The sequence below is a fragment of the Ursus maritimus genome, unplaced genomic scaffold (assembly GCF_017311325.1).
Source record: "Ursus maritimus isolate PB19 unplaced genomic scaffold, ASM1731132v1 scaffold_22, whole genome shotgun sequence".
Taxonomy (NCBI): Eukaryota; Metazoa; Chordata; class Mammalia; order Carnivora; family Ursidae; genus Ursus; species Ursus maritimus.
In genome coordinates, this window is record NW_024424675.1 from 1,577,626 (window position 1) to 1,596,404 (window position 18,779).

At 46.3% G+C, this 18,779-nt stretch overlaps 1 protein-coding gene across 3 annotated transcripts; it reads right to left on the bottom strand.

Moving 5' to 3' along the window:
• Nucleotides 1-1,994: 1,994 nt before the first annotated feature.
• GZF1 (GDNF inducible zinc finger protein 1) lies at nucleotides 1,995-12,270 on the bottom strand. 3 transcript variants are annotated; one of them, XM_040637892.1, is made up of 6 exons: nucleotides 12,184-12,270; nucleotides 8,361-9,759; nucleotides 6,947-7,041; nucleotides 5,213-5,380; nucleotides 4,502-4,659; nucleotides 1,995-4,144 (listed from the first exon to the last, which is right to left on the bottom strand). In XM_040637892.1, exons 2-6 carry the CDS (start codon nucleotides 9,734-9,736, stop codon nucleotides 3,794-3,796), a joined length of 2,148 nt encoding a protein of 715 aa, XP_040493826.1. In that variant the 5' UTR covers nucleotides 9,737-9,759; nucleotides 12,184-12,270; the 3' UTR covers nucleotides 1,995-3,793. The 3 variants fall into 3 exon arrangements, with proteins under 3 accessions (XP_040493826.1, XP_040493827.1, XP_040493828.1); XM_040637893.1 differs by lacking the exon at nucleotides 12,184-12,270 and adding an exon at nucleotides 10,172-10,280; XM_040637894.1 differs by having other exon boundaries at nucleotides 3,840-4,098.
• Nucleotides 12,271-18,779: the final 6,509 nt, after the last annotated feature.

The window sequence follows — 18,779 nt, forward strand, 5'->3', positions numbered from 1 at the left end:
GGTCTTTCCTATGTAAATTTACACAAATCAAGAGTAGCTTCCTTTCCTCGAAGTTGTTCCCATTAAGGTTTAAGGCAGTGGACATTAATATTCACCAGGCTCTTTGAATATCCATCCAAAATGAGTTTGGCTACCTCAGAACCTCCATCACTTGGAAATGCAGGGCACTGTGGTGGATTTGCCAGCAGAGGGTTTATGAGGAAGCCCTGGTTCCAGCCTGTAGGTGCAGTCCCTGGGTTCGCACAGTGTCATCCTTTCTGGCCATCCCTGAAAAGGACTCTTGGTGGCATCCCTCAGGCCACAGTCACCTGCCAGTTGCAGGGAGGGCGGGTTTCTAGAAGACTGTTAGGTGGGAGTGGGTGAGGAACCCTGAAGACCCTCAAGTCTGTTCACAGTGTGGGTGTTCGTGTCACTCTGCAGAGGTCCATACAGGGCGACATGTGCTCCTGGGGCAGGTCTAGCCGCGGGCCACTTGGGCCTCAAGTTCTGGGGAGGAGGAGGATACGGTTGGGGGCAGGGGCTAGTACCGGCCGGTTCCTCCCCTCAGAGAACAGTGGTCAGGTCCATAAGTATATTCACAACAACTTAAAGATAATTCAAAGCAAATTTTAAAAAATGAATGGTAGAACAGGCTGTTCCAGTCTAAGTATTCTGAGAAGTTGATCATTCTAGTTTAGCTCATTCAGATGTCTCTTCTCAGAATCCTTTCCTAATAGAAGCCACCATGGTGGGTTAAAAACCTGGTTTTGCCAGCAGTGGTAAGGGCCCCTGTACAGACTGGCAGAGGTAAGTGGGTGGTTTCTGGGGCTCAACTAGAATGATATGCCAGATAACCCTCTGAGCCATGTTTGTTTGTATCCTGCTTGGTTATTTTTGGCCACCTTGGTACAAGTGAACAAATGACCCTTTGCATGAGTTCCCCAGGCCCCATACTCCCCACTGAAATAATATTATTTCAAGTAACATGAACACCATCAAGTTTAAAGAGACAAGCACTCATTTGGTCTCAAAAAATGTCCCTGGTGTGGCAAGATAAAACTGAACAGGTTAGAATTAAAACTTACGCTCAAATTGTTGGTTTGGATTATCACCTATAGCAAAACCACATTTCTATTAAAGTCAATTAGTATAGGTTTCCCCACCACCACCACCACCACCACATGGCTTTCTTCTTCAAATTCTGTATAAATTTTGGTAAAATCAAAAGTGGCTGAGTGCTTTAGACTCTGCTGAGAGCATTTCCCACGAAGTGTTTGGAAGGCACTAAATCATTCCCTCCATTGCCTTTCATGATGCTCTGGGAGGAGCGGCACCAGCACCCTGGGCACTTTCTGATCACACTTTCAGGACCGATATATAAGGCAGCCTTGCTTTCTCTCAGCAAGACTACTTGGGTTAAGAGGAATCACGACACCCCACAAATCCCTCTGTGCTGGGTCTTCTGCAGTGTTTTTGCTTTTCTCTGCCCTCGGGCGTAACCTTACCCTCCTGGGAAGGACAGACATGGGTCTAGTTGGAGACACATTCGTGACAGAGACTGACACATCACACTGAAGAGGCCTCTCGGAGGCCACCCCTGCAGACAGAGGCCAGCTTCCCTCACCACCAGGCTTTCACGTCTAATCAATATGCACGCCAGACAGTTATGTAGACATTCCTAAGACTACAGACCCTGATTTGCATTTCATCACCCATGAAATGGAAGAGAATTATACTTGTTCCAATTAAGAATCTTCTTTCTACAGAGCCTAGATTTTTTTTTTTTTTTTAAGATTTTATTTATTTGACAGACAGCCAGCGAGAGAGGGAACACAAGCAGGGGGAGTGGGAGAGGAAGAAGCAGGCTCCCAGCAGAGGAGCCTGATGTGGGGCTCAATCCCAGAACACTGGGATCACACCCTGAGCCGAAGGCAGACGCTTAACGACTGTGCCACCCAGGTGCCCCTACAGAGCCTAGATTCTAACAGTGGAAATAAACTCTAGGCTTGCAAAACTTTTTAGAAAGCAAACATTTATTAACACATTAAATGATTTTTTGTAGAATTTCTAGAGAAACAAATTCAAGACAAAAATTCTTCCAGTAGGTAACAAAATAATCTATTATTTAAATTCCTTCTCATTAAGATGACTTTATTCCATGAAACAGTACATCAGCTGGGCAGGCTCATTCTCTTACCAAAAGTAAAATTGTTGTGTGACAGTTTTATTGTTCTGTAAATACAACCAGGATATGCTGTCGTCATTGAAAATTCAGTTCTGCCATCTTCAAGAGCAAGTGTGAAACATGTTATCAGCACCTAAAACATCTTAGAGTGGCTTTTTATTAACATGTTACCAGTTAGAACAAAATAAGCATTTAGGGAGAGTCTTCCCACATTAGTTTCTGGCATAGTGCAGCTGTGCCTTCATCCTGGAACGTAGGATAAAGTACCTTTCTCTTAGAAAATGAACATGTTTTCACAGCAAGTTTAATAAATTAAAATGTAAGAAAAAGAGCAACTAGTGAACAAAAGAATTCTTCTTTAAATTATCATGTTTAGGGTTACATGTGAGTCAAAGCACTTAGCATGCGGCAACATACCCAAGCCACTGGAACCAGGAATCGGGCTTAGCAAATACAGCAGAATTAACTTCACTGCAAATTCATTTTAAGCAGGCCAGCATGAGCCAGCCACAGGAGCACTGAAGACAAAGTTCCTGGTTCTTCACAATCCACTCTTAAGGCATAATCAAAGACAAGTTCCAAGGCTTTTGGTCCTTTCTGCTTATATGCTCACATGTTCCCAAGTAAACAAACGTGTGGGAATTACTTGCCTGTTTCAAGCTCTTGATATGTAAATGAGAAATTCTGGGTTTCTGAAAATCACAGAGTAAATCAGGAAAACCTAGCCAAAAATACTAACACTCTGTTCTAAGATTTGCCAGGTCACCTCATTGCTACTTGTGAATAAAAGGACAGTGTTTCAAGTGTTCTAAAGCCTCTTCACTTTTCACACCTCTGCAAAAACTACAACACCATTTGCTGCTAGAATCTTTGGTAGGACAGCTTTTACCTAATAAGACTTTAGGAATGAAACCCAACAGCCACACTTCATTTCAGCAGTTATTCTATGGCCAACTTCCTAGCTGCAAATGTGCTGTAAGTACAGATTATACGAAGCCATTTTCAAGTGTTCAATTTGTCATTCCTTTTTTAGTGCCTACAGACAGGAGGTGGAGGGGAATGAATGCAACCATCCATTTCTTCAGTCCAACTCAAGGGTCCCCAGAGCGAATTGGACTTGCTTCAGTGCAAAAGGAAAGAGCTGAAAATACATGGTCCCAGTTTTATTTCAAGTTGGTAGAAAAAATAGCTTAAAATGATCAGGGAACTAAACCCACACAGAAGGGTAAGGCAGGCTGAGAGACCAGGGAGATCACTAACAGTAACTTCATGAGCTGGGCCAGGGCTCTGTATTCTACAGTTATGTGGCTGTCCAAACTTCCTACACATCAAGACAAGCGTTATGCATACAACCTGCACCAGGATCCAGTGAGGTCATGTTAACTGCCTTGTTTGTCGATCAAGCATAGCTGAGATCATGCAGACTGGGATTTTTAAGGGGAAGCTCTAAAAATGCTTTGATAAAGACGTGCAAGTTAGCAGAGATTCAGGAAAATGTGCAGAAGGTATTCTTGCCCACTCTGCCCCCAGACAGTTCTTTGTCTTAGCCCCTGACTATTGGTAGCCTGCATACAACAATCACACACGCGGAGACGCAGCGTAGGATCTGCTTGGCAGGTAACTAAGCCCTCATTCCATGCTGGTCAGCGAGTGAAGCTGTGTGGGCATCGGGTCTGTCTGTGGGGTCAGCTCGCTAAGCTCACTGATGGTGGTAGCCAGCAGCGTGTCCTGAGACACCACGCAATCGTCCGACTTGCAGGCCGTGTCTGCAGAACTGTTCTCGTGCACTGTGGGTATGCTGCCTTGGACTGTGGCTAGGTTGTGAAAATGGCCATTTTCTGCAAAAGACAGCAATTTATCCGAAAGTTTGGATGGCGTATATTCTTCATCTGGCTGCTCAGTCTTGTGTGCGTCATCATTCTTGGGTGAGCCATCTACAATAACAAGGAAAGACTTCCATGGAGTATTCTTATCATGTATCTACAAATCAAACACAAAACAGAAGTCACAACGTGTCTCTGAACAAGTACATCTTTTAAAGCAACAGTCTCTTTTCAACTTAGTTTCCACCGTAGCAAAATACCCTTTCACTAATGGCCAAGTACCTACCACCACTGTCACTGTTAAGGAGCGCTTATCACAGATTGTGCCTTTGGAGCCCTGAGCCTCGGTTCTTTTTCACACTGAATGTACTCCCTGCAGAGAAAACCTGAAAAGGAAAGACCCACTATCTTCTATGACCACCTTATGGGATGATGGCTGGCACTTCTGACTGTCGAGAGTTACGTGTACCTGGGGACCAGCGATTTGTCATTCAGAAGTCACGCTACTGCTTACCGAGGTATGCCGCCGGAGAGTGGACTTGTCGGTGAATGTCCGCCCGCACGCGTTACACATGAATGGCTTCTCCCCCGTGTGGATGCGATGGTGACGCTGGAGAGCATTGAGCTGAGTGAACTGCTTCCCACACTGGTCACAGCAATAAGGACGTTCCCCTGAGATGGGAAGAGAGGAAAGCCTCAGGTTGATCTCTCCAGCCTACTGTGTTGAATTCTGATAAGCTCTGGAATCATGCTGCTGGGAGACCACTGGAAAGCAGCAGCAGGAAGGCTACGCTGGGAATGACTCAAGAGTCCATTGACAGGTACACATCTATCCCTATAACACCAGGAATTTATGGTCTACACCCTAAAAGGGCCAAAGCCGAAAGCTGGTACTACATCTACAGAAGTTCACCTGTTTTCCACAGTAACGGAATATAAAATTCCGAGTCCCATAATAACTGAATTTGTGTGTGTGTACACTAATATGTATAGACCATTACCCCGAATTCTAATCTGAAAATGTTAAAATGTCCACATATCCACATCCAAACACCATACCTTTCCAGTTTGTGAGAGCCAGAAACCAGAAACTCAGAAATTTAAAAATGCTATTATGACACACAAAACAATGCTAAATTCCAAATAGTTTTCTAGTAAATCTAAAACTTTTGGGACCTATCCTAGCCACACTCAACTCCCTTTCCTGCTGACATGCCAGCCATACCTGTATGGACTTTAATATGCTGGTAGAGTGAATTCCGCTGGGCAAAAGTCCTAAAACAAACTTCACATTTAAAGGGTTTGGATCCAGTATGGATTCTATTGTGATGTTTTAAATACTCCTTAGAAGCAAAACTCTTGCCACATGTTTCACACATAAAAGGTCTTTCACCTACATGAAAAGATGAGACAGAAAGTTAGAAATGATACAGGCACCACAACACTCGACGAGCCGGCCCACACTCTAGAACACACATGAACTCAGAAGCGTGTGCTGCACAGCACATTATGTTTTCCAGTTAAAACTGTCCTAAAACATCTATTCGCGTAAGATGCCTGCTAATTCCTGAAAGTTCTGGTAAAATACCCTTGGGAATCCCAAGAAGGGTTCCACTAGCTTAGAATTAGATCATTCAGTCAGCCCACATTTTGGAAACTTAGTCATTCCAAACAAGAAATTAATCTTACAACTTGTTTGGGGGAATTGCTGGATTTTTCAGAGCAGCTCTTGTGTGGCCCTTTATTGGGACAAAAGTCTCCCTTGAGAGGAGAGGAAGTTTACATGGACACGTGTGGACGGCTGCTCTAGGGTAGCCACTCCAATCAACCTGGCTGGGTTACAGAACAGGAGAAAAATGTTCTCACTCCATGTTCTATGGTTTGAGCCTTTTAATTCCACAAATCACAATCATTTGATTATTAGGTGTGCCCCTGACTTTACAAACATCAAAACAAAAATACTGGCTTTAACAGAACCCGAATACATTAATATTTTCATCAAATGACCGGTTCTCACTTATTGCTTGTGTCACCTGACCTCACCTCTACCCCCAACCTTCCATTAGGTACCAATTCTCATTTTAGAGTCTCAGTAATCCCATCATTAAATGCCTCAGTTCTGCCTCGCCTGCATTTGAACTTGAGGCTCATATGGCAGTGCTTAGAGATAAAAATTTTAAAATGCAAGCAATTAAGAACTGGGTTAGTATGGTAACAGCAGTGTACAACAGTTAGATTCTGTATCCTGTAAAATAAGGTGTTGTGCTGAATTTGAATAAAGTCAACTTAAATTTTCTCCCTCATATAATAAAATCATCACAAAATTTTGAAAAATAGAAATGAGATAATCCCACCACCTAATACATTATATAGCAATTTATTTTCTTCTAGTCTTTTATGTGCAGGTTTTCAATGTAGTTGGGATTAGCTGTATGCATAATTGTGCATTTTCCAGTCCACATCCAAGCACAGGTGTTTTTCATAACATTCAGAGCCCTGGGAGTGGCCCCATCGGGCACCGGGAAGGGATGGATTTACCAGTTTACTGAACCACTTCCTTGTGATTGGACAATCAGGCTGTTTCCAATGCTCTGTTATTTGGGAGAGCAAGAAGGGGAATAACAGCATATAGCTTTTCCCATATTTTGAACAATTTCTTTAAGACAGATTCCTGGAAATGCAATTTGGGGCTACAACAGTAGGAACTGTTTCATACCTCTCGATACATAAGACTCACGTGCCACTCCTACTGCCCAGTGTGCACAGGCTGCTGCCACGAGCACGCCGACACCAGAGCCATGGGCATATTTGAATTATTTGTTTTTGCTCACTTACGAGATGGAAAAGCTATATCATGGCTTTAGCCTGCACCACTTTGGTAGATGCCAACTTCTAAATTAAATGGCAGTTTCTTCTACAGCTAGAAAGACATTCAATCACAACAGCATTGAGTATTTACCTGTGTGACACCTTTTATGATAAATCAGCATGTGGTTCTGAGTGAATCTTGCACCACATTCATCACAGACAAAAGGTTTTTCCCCTGTATGAATTCTGAAAGTACAACATTCAGATGATAACTTAGGATGTATCTCAAAGCTCACTTTGCAATACAATTTCCACTCTAGCCTGCAAGGACGGTTATTCCAAGAGACCGAATGAGAATGGCTGAAGTGGAAGTACACAGGCCCATGACCTCCATCCCCACGTCCGTTTCCTCTGGAGGCCAGCCGGCTGCCGCGCTTCGCCAGGGGGCTGCTGCACAGCCCAGGCCGGCAGACACTCGCCTCTGCTCGCTTTCTTCACCACTGAATAGTACCGTGCAGTATTTGCAAAGCTTCCTCATCACAGTAATCGACCACAGACACCTTGGGGACTACAGCTGACCAAGCACCATGTGATCAAAAACATTACTGTCGATTCCTAAGATGAAGTGACCAGTCCAGAAAGAACGGTTCTCAAAATGCTGAAGAAAGCTGGTTTCTGAAGGAGTGTGTATCAGCATTTGAGTTTCACAACTAGTATGAAGCAGCCATCAACCACGACTCACTCTGCACTTCCTACACCAAGGTTTTAACTGATCACACAGTAAAAAGACAGTGAACACCATACTACCACCCCAAAGACGTCCTAGCCTGACGGCAGGTCTAGAATAGAGGAGAAACTGCTTGTCTGGATTTCAAGCATAAACAGCACTGAAGGAAACCTATTTAAAAACTGGTGTACTCCACCTACAGTTCAAAAATTATGAACAGAAAACACTGTCCTGAATCTGGTGGTTAGAATAACCAATGGCACTTTCCAAGCCCTGAGAACAAACACCTAAGACCAGAGAAGTGTCCTAAAGCCCTAAACGTCCTCTCACTGAGGTCTTTAATGGGACCATGGGATCCAGCTGGTCACAGGCCCAAGTTCTAAATGAAGAGTCAGGAAAAGATCAATGAAGGTCATGAGCCCAACCGACCCTCAAGCATAAGCATGGCGGGCACCGTAAGCTCCAGAGGCTACTCTGGGATCGGGAAAGCCTGGCCTGCTGTGGCCGTGCGACAAGACCGGTGGGGGCCAGGGTTCCGTGTCCAGGCTTCCGCGCTGGCACAGGGTGAGGGGGACAGCCATCAGCCTGGGGCCTGTAGGAGGGCTGAGTGAAGAAGAGATACCTCTACCCAGGAAGAGAATTCACAGACGTCCCAAAGTAGCCCCCCAATTTCTAGAGGGCACAAATTAAGAAGTGAAACGTCTGCAGACACAGCCACGTCGGTCAAACCCTAGAACGACCTCTATCTCTCCACACCCCTATCCCCAGAACACAAATAGGCCGCATCTCGGGCAAAGAGCACCCTCGCAGTGGCTCTGGCCGGCGGCCACGGCCCTACCTCATGTGGGTCTTCAGCGCTGAGGGCTGCGAGAACTTGGCCTCGCACTCGGTGCAGCCATACGGCTTGTGGCCCGTGTGCGTCCGCTCGTGCAGCCTCAGCGCTGTCTTGGAGCTCAGGCCCTTGCCGCACTGCTGGCACTGGTGCCGCTCGCCACCACCCTCGTGCACCTGCACCACGTGCCGCTTGACGTCCTTCTTCCTCTTGAACTTCTTGCCGCACAGCTCGCACGGGAAGTGGCGCTCGCTGCTGTGCACATGGCGCTGGTGGCTCTTGAGGTTGCAGCGGTTGGCAAAGGTCTGGCCGCACGTGTCGCAGCGATGAACCACCTCGGTGGCCACCCCGTGGTGGTGCCGGATGTGCTTCAGGAAGCTCTTCTCATACAGAAAGGCCTTTTCACAGATAGTGCACTTAAAGTTGCTCTTCCTCTTCTCGCCCTCCTCGTCATCGTCGTCATCGTCCTCCCCATGGCCTGCATCCTCCCTGCTGCCTGCTTTCGGCAGTACCTGTGCCGCCTCCACCCCCACGCCGCACTCCTCATGCTTCGTGATGGGCTCCATCTCTGCTCCCGGGGCTGCCAGGTTGGGGTCCTGGGGGCTGCGGTAATCCCCCATGTCGTCCTCAGCACTTTTCTGCTGTTCCCGCAGCCTTCTTGTGTATTTCTTTTTAGGGATTTCCACAAACACCTTTCTTCCAGCCAGCCTTCCACTGGCCCTTCTGATCTTCGGGTAGGGAGGCTTGACTGCATCTTTTTTCTTGTCTGGTTTCTCCTTGGACTTCCTCGGGGGCATATCTGGCAACAGGCAATTGCTGACTGTCTCCACTAGGGGATCTGAGGAATCCCCGAGGCCGTTAGGGAGAGGACTGTCCCTGGGGGGACTTGCCCTGGGGTCAGGAGCAACAGCTGCTTGGGAGTCACTGCTCCCTTCTGCCTCCTGCGACTCAGAGAAGTTCTGCAACTCCAGAAGTACAGACTCTAACATCTGTTTCTTCAACTGAAAACAAGTCTCCGATAAGTCCAGACATTTTAGTTTCTCAGCCATTTCCAGCATTCGCTGCACCCGATCTTCTTCCACCTGTACCTTTGCAGTGTACACAAACTCCAAAAATGAGGCAAAGTCAACAACTTGCACTTCATTTAAGTAGACGTTAGTCCTCGTACCATCCACAGTCTTCTCATTAAGGAACATCTCCTTAAAGAACTTGCTGGTGGCTGCCAGCACCGCCTTATGAGCCATGAACTCTTCTCGGACGCCCTGGTACTCCACGCTGACAGTCACATCACACAGGTGACCGAGAAGGCGTAGTTGATGCATTTCATGCAGAAGGTTGAACGGTGAGGATTTGGATTCCAGCAGAACTGCACCACTTTCCATGTTTCTCCTTTCTAATAACAGCTCTGAAAACAGACACAAGAATTATTCATGCCTGAGCAAACACCAAAGTGAAAGGATTAAAAATTAGGATTATTTTCACTTCTCTAGAGGATAGAAACTGATTAACAACCAAAACCTAGCTTTCTTCATCTAAAGATATAAATCACACTACTTCTTAGCAGGTGAAGTCCTAATGTACCCTCATAAGATAATATTTGCACAATAAAAAATATTACTATGATTTATCCCAATGATAAACATAATTGACCAAAGTCATGCTTAATGAAATATATTATAGCACTAATTTGCTTATCTAGGTCATTTTCGAACTTGCTTACAGACACAGACCTCCAAACTGTAACAGAATTTACAGCAACAATAGTGTCTAGCTTTTTGACCAGGAAACCAAATAATTAAAACACGTGGCCACCAAACCTTAGAGAATCACGTCTGCCTTTGAAAACAACCAACTTGGGGTGCCTGGGTAGCTCAGTCGGTTGACTGCCTTTGGCTCAGGTCATGATCCCAGGATCCTCGAATCAAGTCCCGCATCGGGCTCCTTGCTCAGTGGAAAGCCTGCTTCTCCCTCTGCCTGCTGCTCCCCCTGCTTGGGCACATGCGCGTGGGCTCTCTCCCTCTTTCTCTCTCTGACAAATAAATAAATAAAATCTTAAAAAGATTAAAAAAAGAAAAGAAAAGAAAACAACCAACTAAATAAATAACTACTTTCCATGAGGAAAACTTCAAGAAAAAGTAGTCGACAATCCATGGCCATTTCCAGCACCCCTAAACACCTCATAATTGAATTACTGTTACTCTACAAGAATAATTTCATGAGCTGTGCTACCCTGAGCAACTAACTTAATTTCTCTGAACCACAGTCTGCCCTTTGCAGAGAACTGCCAGAGCCAATGAGACTCCAGTGAGTCCAAACATGTCAAGTGCTTACAGCCTCACTTGAGGCTTGTAAGCTACTTGCTACTGGCTTCCCATACACCCGGCCCAGGTGCTATTATCGCTACTACCATCCCCATTTCACAGAAGAGGAATTAACAAGGTAACAGTAAGTGGTTGGGCTGGGGCTTGAGCCTGGACCTGATGGGACTCTGGACTCACACTGAAACTGCTCAGCGTGCCCCTCACCTCAGCAATGCCAAATGCAAAGAGCTTCTTTTCCTCCCTAGATCTTTCCAGGGCTGCCTACACTGCAGATTGCACTCCCCACTCCAAGGGCTCCTCTCCCGGCTTCCGTGGCACCCCACACCAGCATGGGTCACTTCTGCTTTAGTGGAGCTACTGTCTCCTCAGACTCCCTGTGTGCTTTCTCAAGATGCACCCCAACCTTGTGCTCTAGAATCTACCTTCCTTTTCCCAGTACGTTTTGGTTCCTAAATCTCCACCACCAGTCCAAAGTACCCATCCTCTTTCTATTGCCCTTCAACCAGATCTTGGATGTTACCTCAGATTCAACATGTCTTGGGTGGTCATCTTTCCTGGAAAACCAGCCTCACCTCTACCCAGTTCTCCAGTCCCACCAGTGAAACTGTTTCCAGTACCTAGGACTACAGTTGGCTTCCTACAACCACCAGCCACCCCAAAACATGAAAAAAGACTGCCCTCTGAGAGTTCAACTGTAACAAGAACATCCAGGAGGCCTAAGCAGTCACCTGAAGAAGACTCTACAGTCAACTGAAAACACCCACCAAGCCTAGATGGGTGGGGCGGGGGAGGGGCGGTACAGTACGCCAAGGACTGTCACCGATTTCAGCCCCAGCCTTGTAGAAATGGATGCAGAGGTCTCTCTCAACCTGATAACCATCCTCACCTGCAGCCTTCCACTTCCCCAAACCTCTGCCAACCGGGCCCTCAAGCAGACGTGCGAACCTACAGGGGACCGGACAGCGATTTCTGAGTCAATCAATAAAGTGGTTTCTGAGCACAATTTCCCATACTGTCTGAGCACAGGAAGGGAAGGCAGTGATCATGGCGACAGGAATCCTCTGGCCTGGGTGACAGCTGCATCTCCCACTGTAATTGGCTAGCGCCCAGCCGCACCTCCGTCCCCAAGCATCTCCCTCCCGCCGGCCGCTCTCCAAGGCTCCAACGCACTAAGAAGGGTGCGGCGCTCCTGCCCGGCCGCGTCCGGGTCCGCATCGCGCTCCGACGGCGCACGCCCCCGCCCCCTAGGCCCCTCCGACCCGCACACTTCCGAGGGACACACGCCCCCTCTGCAAACGGATCCGCTGCCTCCTGGGCCGCGGGCATCCACGGCGCCCGCGTGATCGGGCCTGGACCTCCGAACCCGGGCCGCCCCCGGCTCCTGCGCCCCCGAGGCCCGCCGCTTCTCCGGGAGGGCACGCGCGGCCAGCCCACTCGCCACGCTCAGACAAGTCAGGAGGTAGCAGCTGGGGCGAAAAGCCCGGACGGCCTCCGGGCCGCACACTCACCTCCCAGCCGGCGTCGCCGCCTCCGCCGCCGCTACCGCGCGTCCGCCGGACCAGGCCCCCGGGGACCGACGGCGGGCTGGGCGGGGCGGAACAACAGGGCGGGCGCCGCCGATTGGCCGCCGCAGGGCCCGCCCCGCCCCCAAACGGCTCCGCCCCCTCCCGTGGCTGGGGGTGGGGACTGCGCGCGCACTTCCGACTGCGGAGGCCGTTCGGGCAGAGGTACGTGAGTCGACATACGCTTGGGGCCCGAGTCCGCTCAGGATTGCGTCAACAGTCGCGAGTCAAGGTCTGCGCCTGCGCAGAAGACAGCAAAGGCGGCTCCGCATCTGTTCATGGCGCGGCGGGGGCGAAGACAGGCCAGCCCCGGAAGGTCACGTGAGCGGGGGAGGGGTGCGTGGTCATGTTCCGATCCGTCTCCGGTCACTCGCCCGTGGCGGCAGTAGTCCGTGTGCTACGCGCAGTTTCGGGCGGTGTCCGCCACACGGAGAAGGAGGGTCTACAACGCCGACCGGCACCGGAAAGGAGCGGGCGGCCCGCGGGCGTCCTGGGACTGGCGGGTGGCGGACAAAGCGCTTCCACGTGCTGCAGGACGGGGTTGGCGAGGGGCGGGTGCTCGGTGGGCATTCTTCCCACAGGGTCGCCGCCTCGGTCGGCCCCGGCCCAAGAGCGCCGAGACCCCACCTCAGACCTTACTTCAGCGTGCGGTTTAGTGTCCTGGGAGTCTGCAGCCATGCACGTGGTCTGAGTGGTCATTACGGAGCTTCCCAAAGACCGAGCCGCCCTTCGGTGGAAAGAATTCATGCTCTGTCTTCGAATCCGTCAGCCCCAAATCTTGCTGCTTCCACGCATCCTTGTGCACTCTTAATCAAAATCCTGCTTTGGAAGACTTGCCTTAAACTTCCAGTTCTCGGTTCATCCGGCCCCTGGCTTCCCGCTGCGAGCCACCTCGAAAGCTTGCGGGATCTTGTTCCTACTCACAGCGGCCAGCCTTGCGCTGGGCGGTGTCTTACCTACAGGGTGTGTCGGTAACGTGTAGGACTATAAAACGCAGATTAAAAATAAGACGCTTAATTCTTCCTGTTGAAAATATTTTCCTCTCTTTTTTGAGCATGTAGTTTAGAAAAGTGATCATTTTAAGTATTCGCTCTTTGAAATGAACCTAATTCCTTTTGAAGACTGCCTAGGCCCTGGGTTAGCTTTAGGACCTAGAACCTAGAAAAGCCTTGCTCAAGGGCTCCCAGAGCCATCTGTTTGCAGTGTAAACATCCAGAGAGAAAGCGCCCAATCTCCCAGTTTCCTAGGAGACTAACTTTAATGGGCCCCGTGTTCCAAAGTTGCACAACTAACTCCTGTCATAAAAGTATGAGAAGTGTGTTTTTACTCTGGATAAACTAAATAGATGACCTAGATGGTTATCCCAGTCACCAGGTAGAGAGCATGAACTATGTGTGATCAATAGTACTGCCTAGTCCTCTTACTGCAGGACAAGTTACTACTGTTTACATTGAGACAGATTGTACCTGGCTCCTAACATGGCAAGGGTGAGATATCTTTGTCAATTGCCTGTGATGCACATCACATTCTGATTTAAGGCTTGTTCAGTAATAGAAGTGTTTTCTTTACTACCCTTACGGAGATTTGGGGAGATGATTTTATTTTCAATTTTATGTCCTCAACAGGAGCCAACAAGGTACTCAGTATTTGAAGAGTGAATGAGAGGCATCTTTGCTTAGGCACACTCTGTTTGTAGTCCATGATTCCAGGAAACTGGTATGAACACAATTTTCACTTGTGGCCCCAGGTCCAGAATAATTTTTTATTTTATGATTTTGTTTTGCATTACTAAAAGGTGATTTGCTTCCTTACTTAAATCTTAAGTGCTTGTTGGCCATCTGTGTATCTCCTTTGGAAACATTTTTATTCATTCAGATATTCTATTTTTTTTTTTTTTAGTTCTTTTTATTATTGAGTTGTAAGAGTTCTTTTTATATTCTAGATGAGAGTCCCTTATCAGATATATTTTGTAGATATTTCTTGTTACTTTCTGGGTGGTAGCTTTTGAAACACAGGGGTATTTAATTTTGATGGACTCCAATCTTATTTTTTTCTTTTTTTCTTTTGGAAACTGTTGCCTAATCCAAGGTCATGATGATTTATCCCTGCTTTCTTCTAAAAGTTTTGTAGTTTTAGTTGTTAAGTTTGATCAATTTTGAGTTAACTTTTGTATACATACAAGGTAGGGGTCCTACTTAATTCTAATTGCACGTGATTATCCAGTTGTCCCAACATTTGCTGGAAAGACTGTCCCCCCATTAAACTGTCTGGCCTCCTTGTCAAAAATCATTTGAATGCCACCATTTACTTATGGACTCTGTTCAGTTGATCAACAGGACTATCCTCAGTACCACACTGTCTTGGTTAGTGTGTATGTTTTCCTTTTTCATGGAGAAGTTTTAGAATTTTTGCTCCTCCGTCAGTCTTTTCTCTTGGGTTTCTTCTGCTGATTTTAAGCTCAGAAAACACTTCTAAATGTAAAGCAGAACAGGAAGAATGAAGGTGCAGAGATGATGCCCCAAGCACCTATAGTGTCCAGAACAGGCTCAGATGTGGCTCTGAGACTCTTGATGGCCAAAGAGAAAAAGGCCATAAAGCTTTGTCTACCAGGAAGAACAAAGCAAATTTAGTTTGCTCAGAGGAAGTTTTATATACATTGTGGGGAAATATATATCCTAAAGAACATTCTTGAGATGAACTGACCTCTGTGTTCTTCTCCATCATCATTTTCATCTTTTCTCTCTTCTTCAAATTTGCATTAAATGAATTTGCTGCCTTCTCTTCACCGCCAACAGATTCCCTGTGATTGGCTACGGCTGAGGATCCAGGGTCTGTTGCTACCCCTGTGTTCCTCCAGGTACATCTGTTTGATAATCTCTTGCCTCTGATCTGCTGGTGAGTGGGACCACCACCCAGCACACTGGCTGAGGTTTTTGTCTTATCTGGATTCATGTATTTTTCTGTAGAAAAACAAGATATAACTGCAGTAGATAAACACTTATTTACGTGAACTAGACAACTAACAAATAAGGTGAACATTGGAATGAGATGTAATGTACAGTTCGCATCCTCTATGTGGGGATGAAGACTCAAGGGGGAAACAGGCTGGTGAGAGACCCGTGGGTTCCAAGTAAAAAATACTCCTCTTTAACCACATGATTTGAGGCAAATAGCTCACCCAGTCTGTCAGTGCATGACTCTCTAAGAGCCCCTGGACAGGTGGAGGCCCTGGGAACATCTCACATCTCCAGTGAAGGTGGCACTTTATTTTACCGTGGTGTTGAACACACTAAAAGAACGTGCTTCGGTGGGTTAGTGGTGCCAGCTCCCTGGTAACTAGTGTCCAAACATGGCAGAGAGCCTAAAACATACACAGATTGGCAAGAAAGTAGCATGTGCCATTCAGAGACTTCCTGGGTGTAGAGCAGCAGCTCTGGGATGGGCACAGGACAGGCTGCTGGAGTGGCTGGCTGCACATCTATCTCGACCTGGGTGGTGGTTACAGAGGGGTCTGTTACTAAGCTTAATATTTGTTTTGTGTAGTTTTCTGTATCTGTGTCTTATTTTTCAGTAAAAAGAAAAGAAAAGGAGATAAAGAAGACATGCCTGTTCTTTCTACCAATGGAACATGTACTCAGTGAGTGGGCATGCCCCATTGTTGACTGCAGACTTGTGGCTTAAGGGCTCCTCTACTTGGTCTTTTGTTTCCCACACTAGTTATTAGGTCACTCAGATCACCAACATGGTCTCTTTGGTTACAGTACAGCCCCACTTTGTTCTTGCAAGCAAAGCAAAAGAACAGTATGTGTCACCTTGAACTGCTGACCCTGCCAGGAACCAAAGATCTTTCCCAATTAAGTTATAGAAACAAGATTTGAAAAATTCAAGCAATAGAGCCAACTATGTAATAACTTGACAGTCCTTCTGCTACAAACCCTTATAATGGTCGCTTAATGGTACCCTTATAAATGGTAGCTTAAATATAGCAACTGTCGTTTGAATTCATGGCCAAGTTCGCAAGAAATTTAGAAAATCTTGGGTCCAGAAATAAAGAAGGAGCTCAACATGAAGCCTGTCAGTGAGGGAGCTGCATCACCCTGGAAGGGGCTGTGGATCTGGTCTTGATAATAGAGGTAGGCCTCTGGATTTACACACACACACACACACACACACACACACACAGTCAGAAAAGAACAGTGAGACCTTGCATAAAGCTGAGACTCACAAAGAACCATACCCTCAAAGAAACAGTAGTTTAGAAGAAAAAAAAAATCTATCAGCACAATCCACTAGCTGTTGAGTTTACCCTGAGCTAGGGGTGTAAAAGGCTCCCCTGAAGGTTTATAACTATGAGCCTGCCTCCGCACATGGAGTTGTGGTTCAAGTTATGCTGCCCCTGAGACCTGGGAACCCGTTAGCTTGGAAATTAACAGAAAGCCTGGTCTCTGACCAGAAACATCCCAGGAGCACCCGTAGAAGCAAATGCAAAACTGCTCTGGAGGGACAGACAAGGGAGCAAGCTTCCTGAGCAAGTGGACGCCAGCAGTGTAGCAGACAGCAGGTTGGACCCGTAAAAGCTTTAGTAGGACTCTCAGATTCTACCATAAATATGTTCACATTGTTTAAATCAAAAGGAGGACTTAAATATGTTAGAATAAGATACAGGGCAAGCAGATATGAAAAAGGACTAAGTAAAACTTCTGAAAGTCAAAATATACTCACTAAAATCGAAAGCCATGTTGAGGTAAGCAGTAGCTTCGGCATGACTGAAGAATTACTGGGCTAGAAACAGACCTGAGGATATGACCAAGAATGTAGTGGAGACGTAGGATGGGGCATATGAAAGAGAGGTTAAGAAGGATGAAGGAAAGAATAATAAAGTCTAATATACTCCCAATAGGACTTGAAGAAGGAAAAAAAAGACTGAGAGGCAAGATTCAAAGAGATTGGCTGATAATTTTCCAGAACTAAATAAAGAAATTCTCAGGTTTGGGAAGGACAGATAAAAATAAATTCACATGTAGACAGATGTCTACATTCACAAGATAATGAAACTGCAGAACGACAGAACCAAAGAGATCTTAGAATTAACCAGAGACAGACCAGAGAGAACTGAGTAAAATTCTCTAAGAGCATAAAAGGAAGCACGTGATCTGTGCACAAGATTCACGCGGAGGCCTCCAGACCAAGGCAAGGAGACAGGTACCCATAAATTCAGCAGCAGAAATGCTGAAGAGCAAGTAGCAGCCTTCTTTATGGAAATCATAAAGGATGAATTACACACACACACACACACACACACACACACACACACAAATTCCTTGTTCAAGAATTGAGATTTTCCTTCCCCTCAATTTTTCTAGTCTCTGGTCTTATCCCAGGTGTGACAGTTAATTTTGTTCCAACTTCACTGGCCTAAGGGAGGCCCTGAGAGCTGGTAAAACAGTATTTCTGTGTGTGTCTGCAGGGGTAGGAGAAATTAACATTTGGCTCAGTAGACTGATAAAGAAGATCCACCTTCACCAATGTGGGCAGGCAGCATCATCCAATCCATTGGGGGCCCAAATGGAACAAAAAGGCAAAGTAAGGGCCAATTCTCTCTCTTCTTGAGCCAAGACGTCTATCTTCTCCTACCCTTGGAGCTTGAAGCTCCTAGTTCTTGGGCCTTCGGACTCCAGTATGTACACCAGTGGCCTTTGACCTCAGACTTAATGATTCCCTGGCCTTCCTGTTTCCCACCTTGCAGCCAGCAGACTATGGGGCTTCTTGGCCTTCAGAGCCTCATGACCCAATTCCTGTCATGAGTCTCTTATTTATCAATATATCCAGCTACTGTTTCTCTGGAGAGCCTGGACTAACACTAGAGCAAGTCCCATTCCATATCCTCTAAGCACCTTGACCTTAAGCGGTTCCCCTTGCCCCTCCCCTCAACTCTGTCACTTTCTGATCCTTTCTGAAAATTCTTGGTACTAAGATATACTCTCAGGATAGAAAACTTATTAAATCATGGCCTCAATTAATTCTCCAAAGTTCTCAAACGACTACTTGAAATATGTGTCACATTTTCTCATATGAGTCCATTACACTGCATTCAAATTTATACTTGAAAGAGGTTTCCTTTTTAACGAATCTATGTTATAATGTAAAAATTCTGATAGTTTTTATTAAAATTGGATTTTATATTTTTATGTATTTTATATTTTTGATTATCCTCAAATGAATATCTGGTACAAGTTCTTATAAAGAAATACAACATTAGATGATAATTCATTCACTTGCCTATTGTAACGTTCAAAACAAGAGTCCAGCCCACAGGTTCTAAAATCAAATTTTAAGTCTTAGCTCTCTGGTGATAAACCAGATGTTTCTATCTGCCATTTAAATGTCTTTTCTCTTTTGCTGGTTCTTCATTAAGCAATTCCAATAGAAAGTCAAAGTGATTAGTTTAAACCCTGACAAAACTTGCCATAACTTATTTTGAACACAGACTCTATCTCCTCTCTCTCTCTCTCTCTCTCTCTCACACACACACACACCCTCAC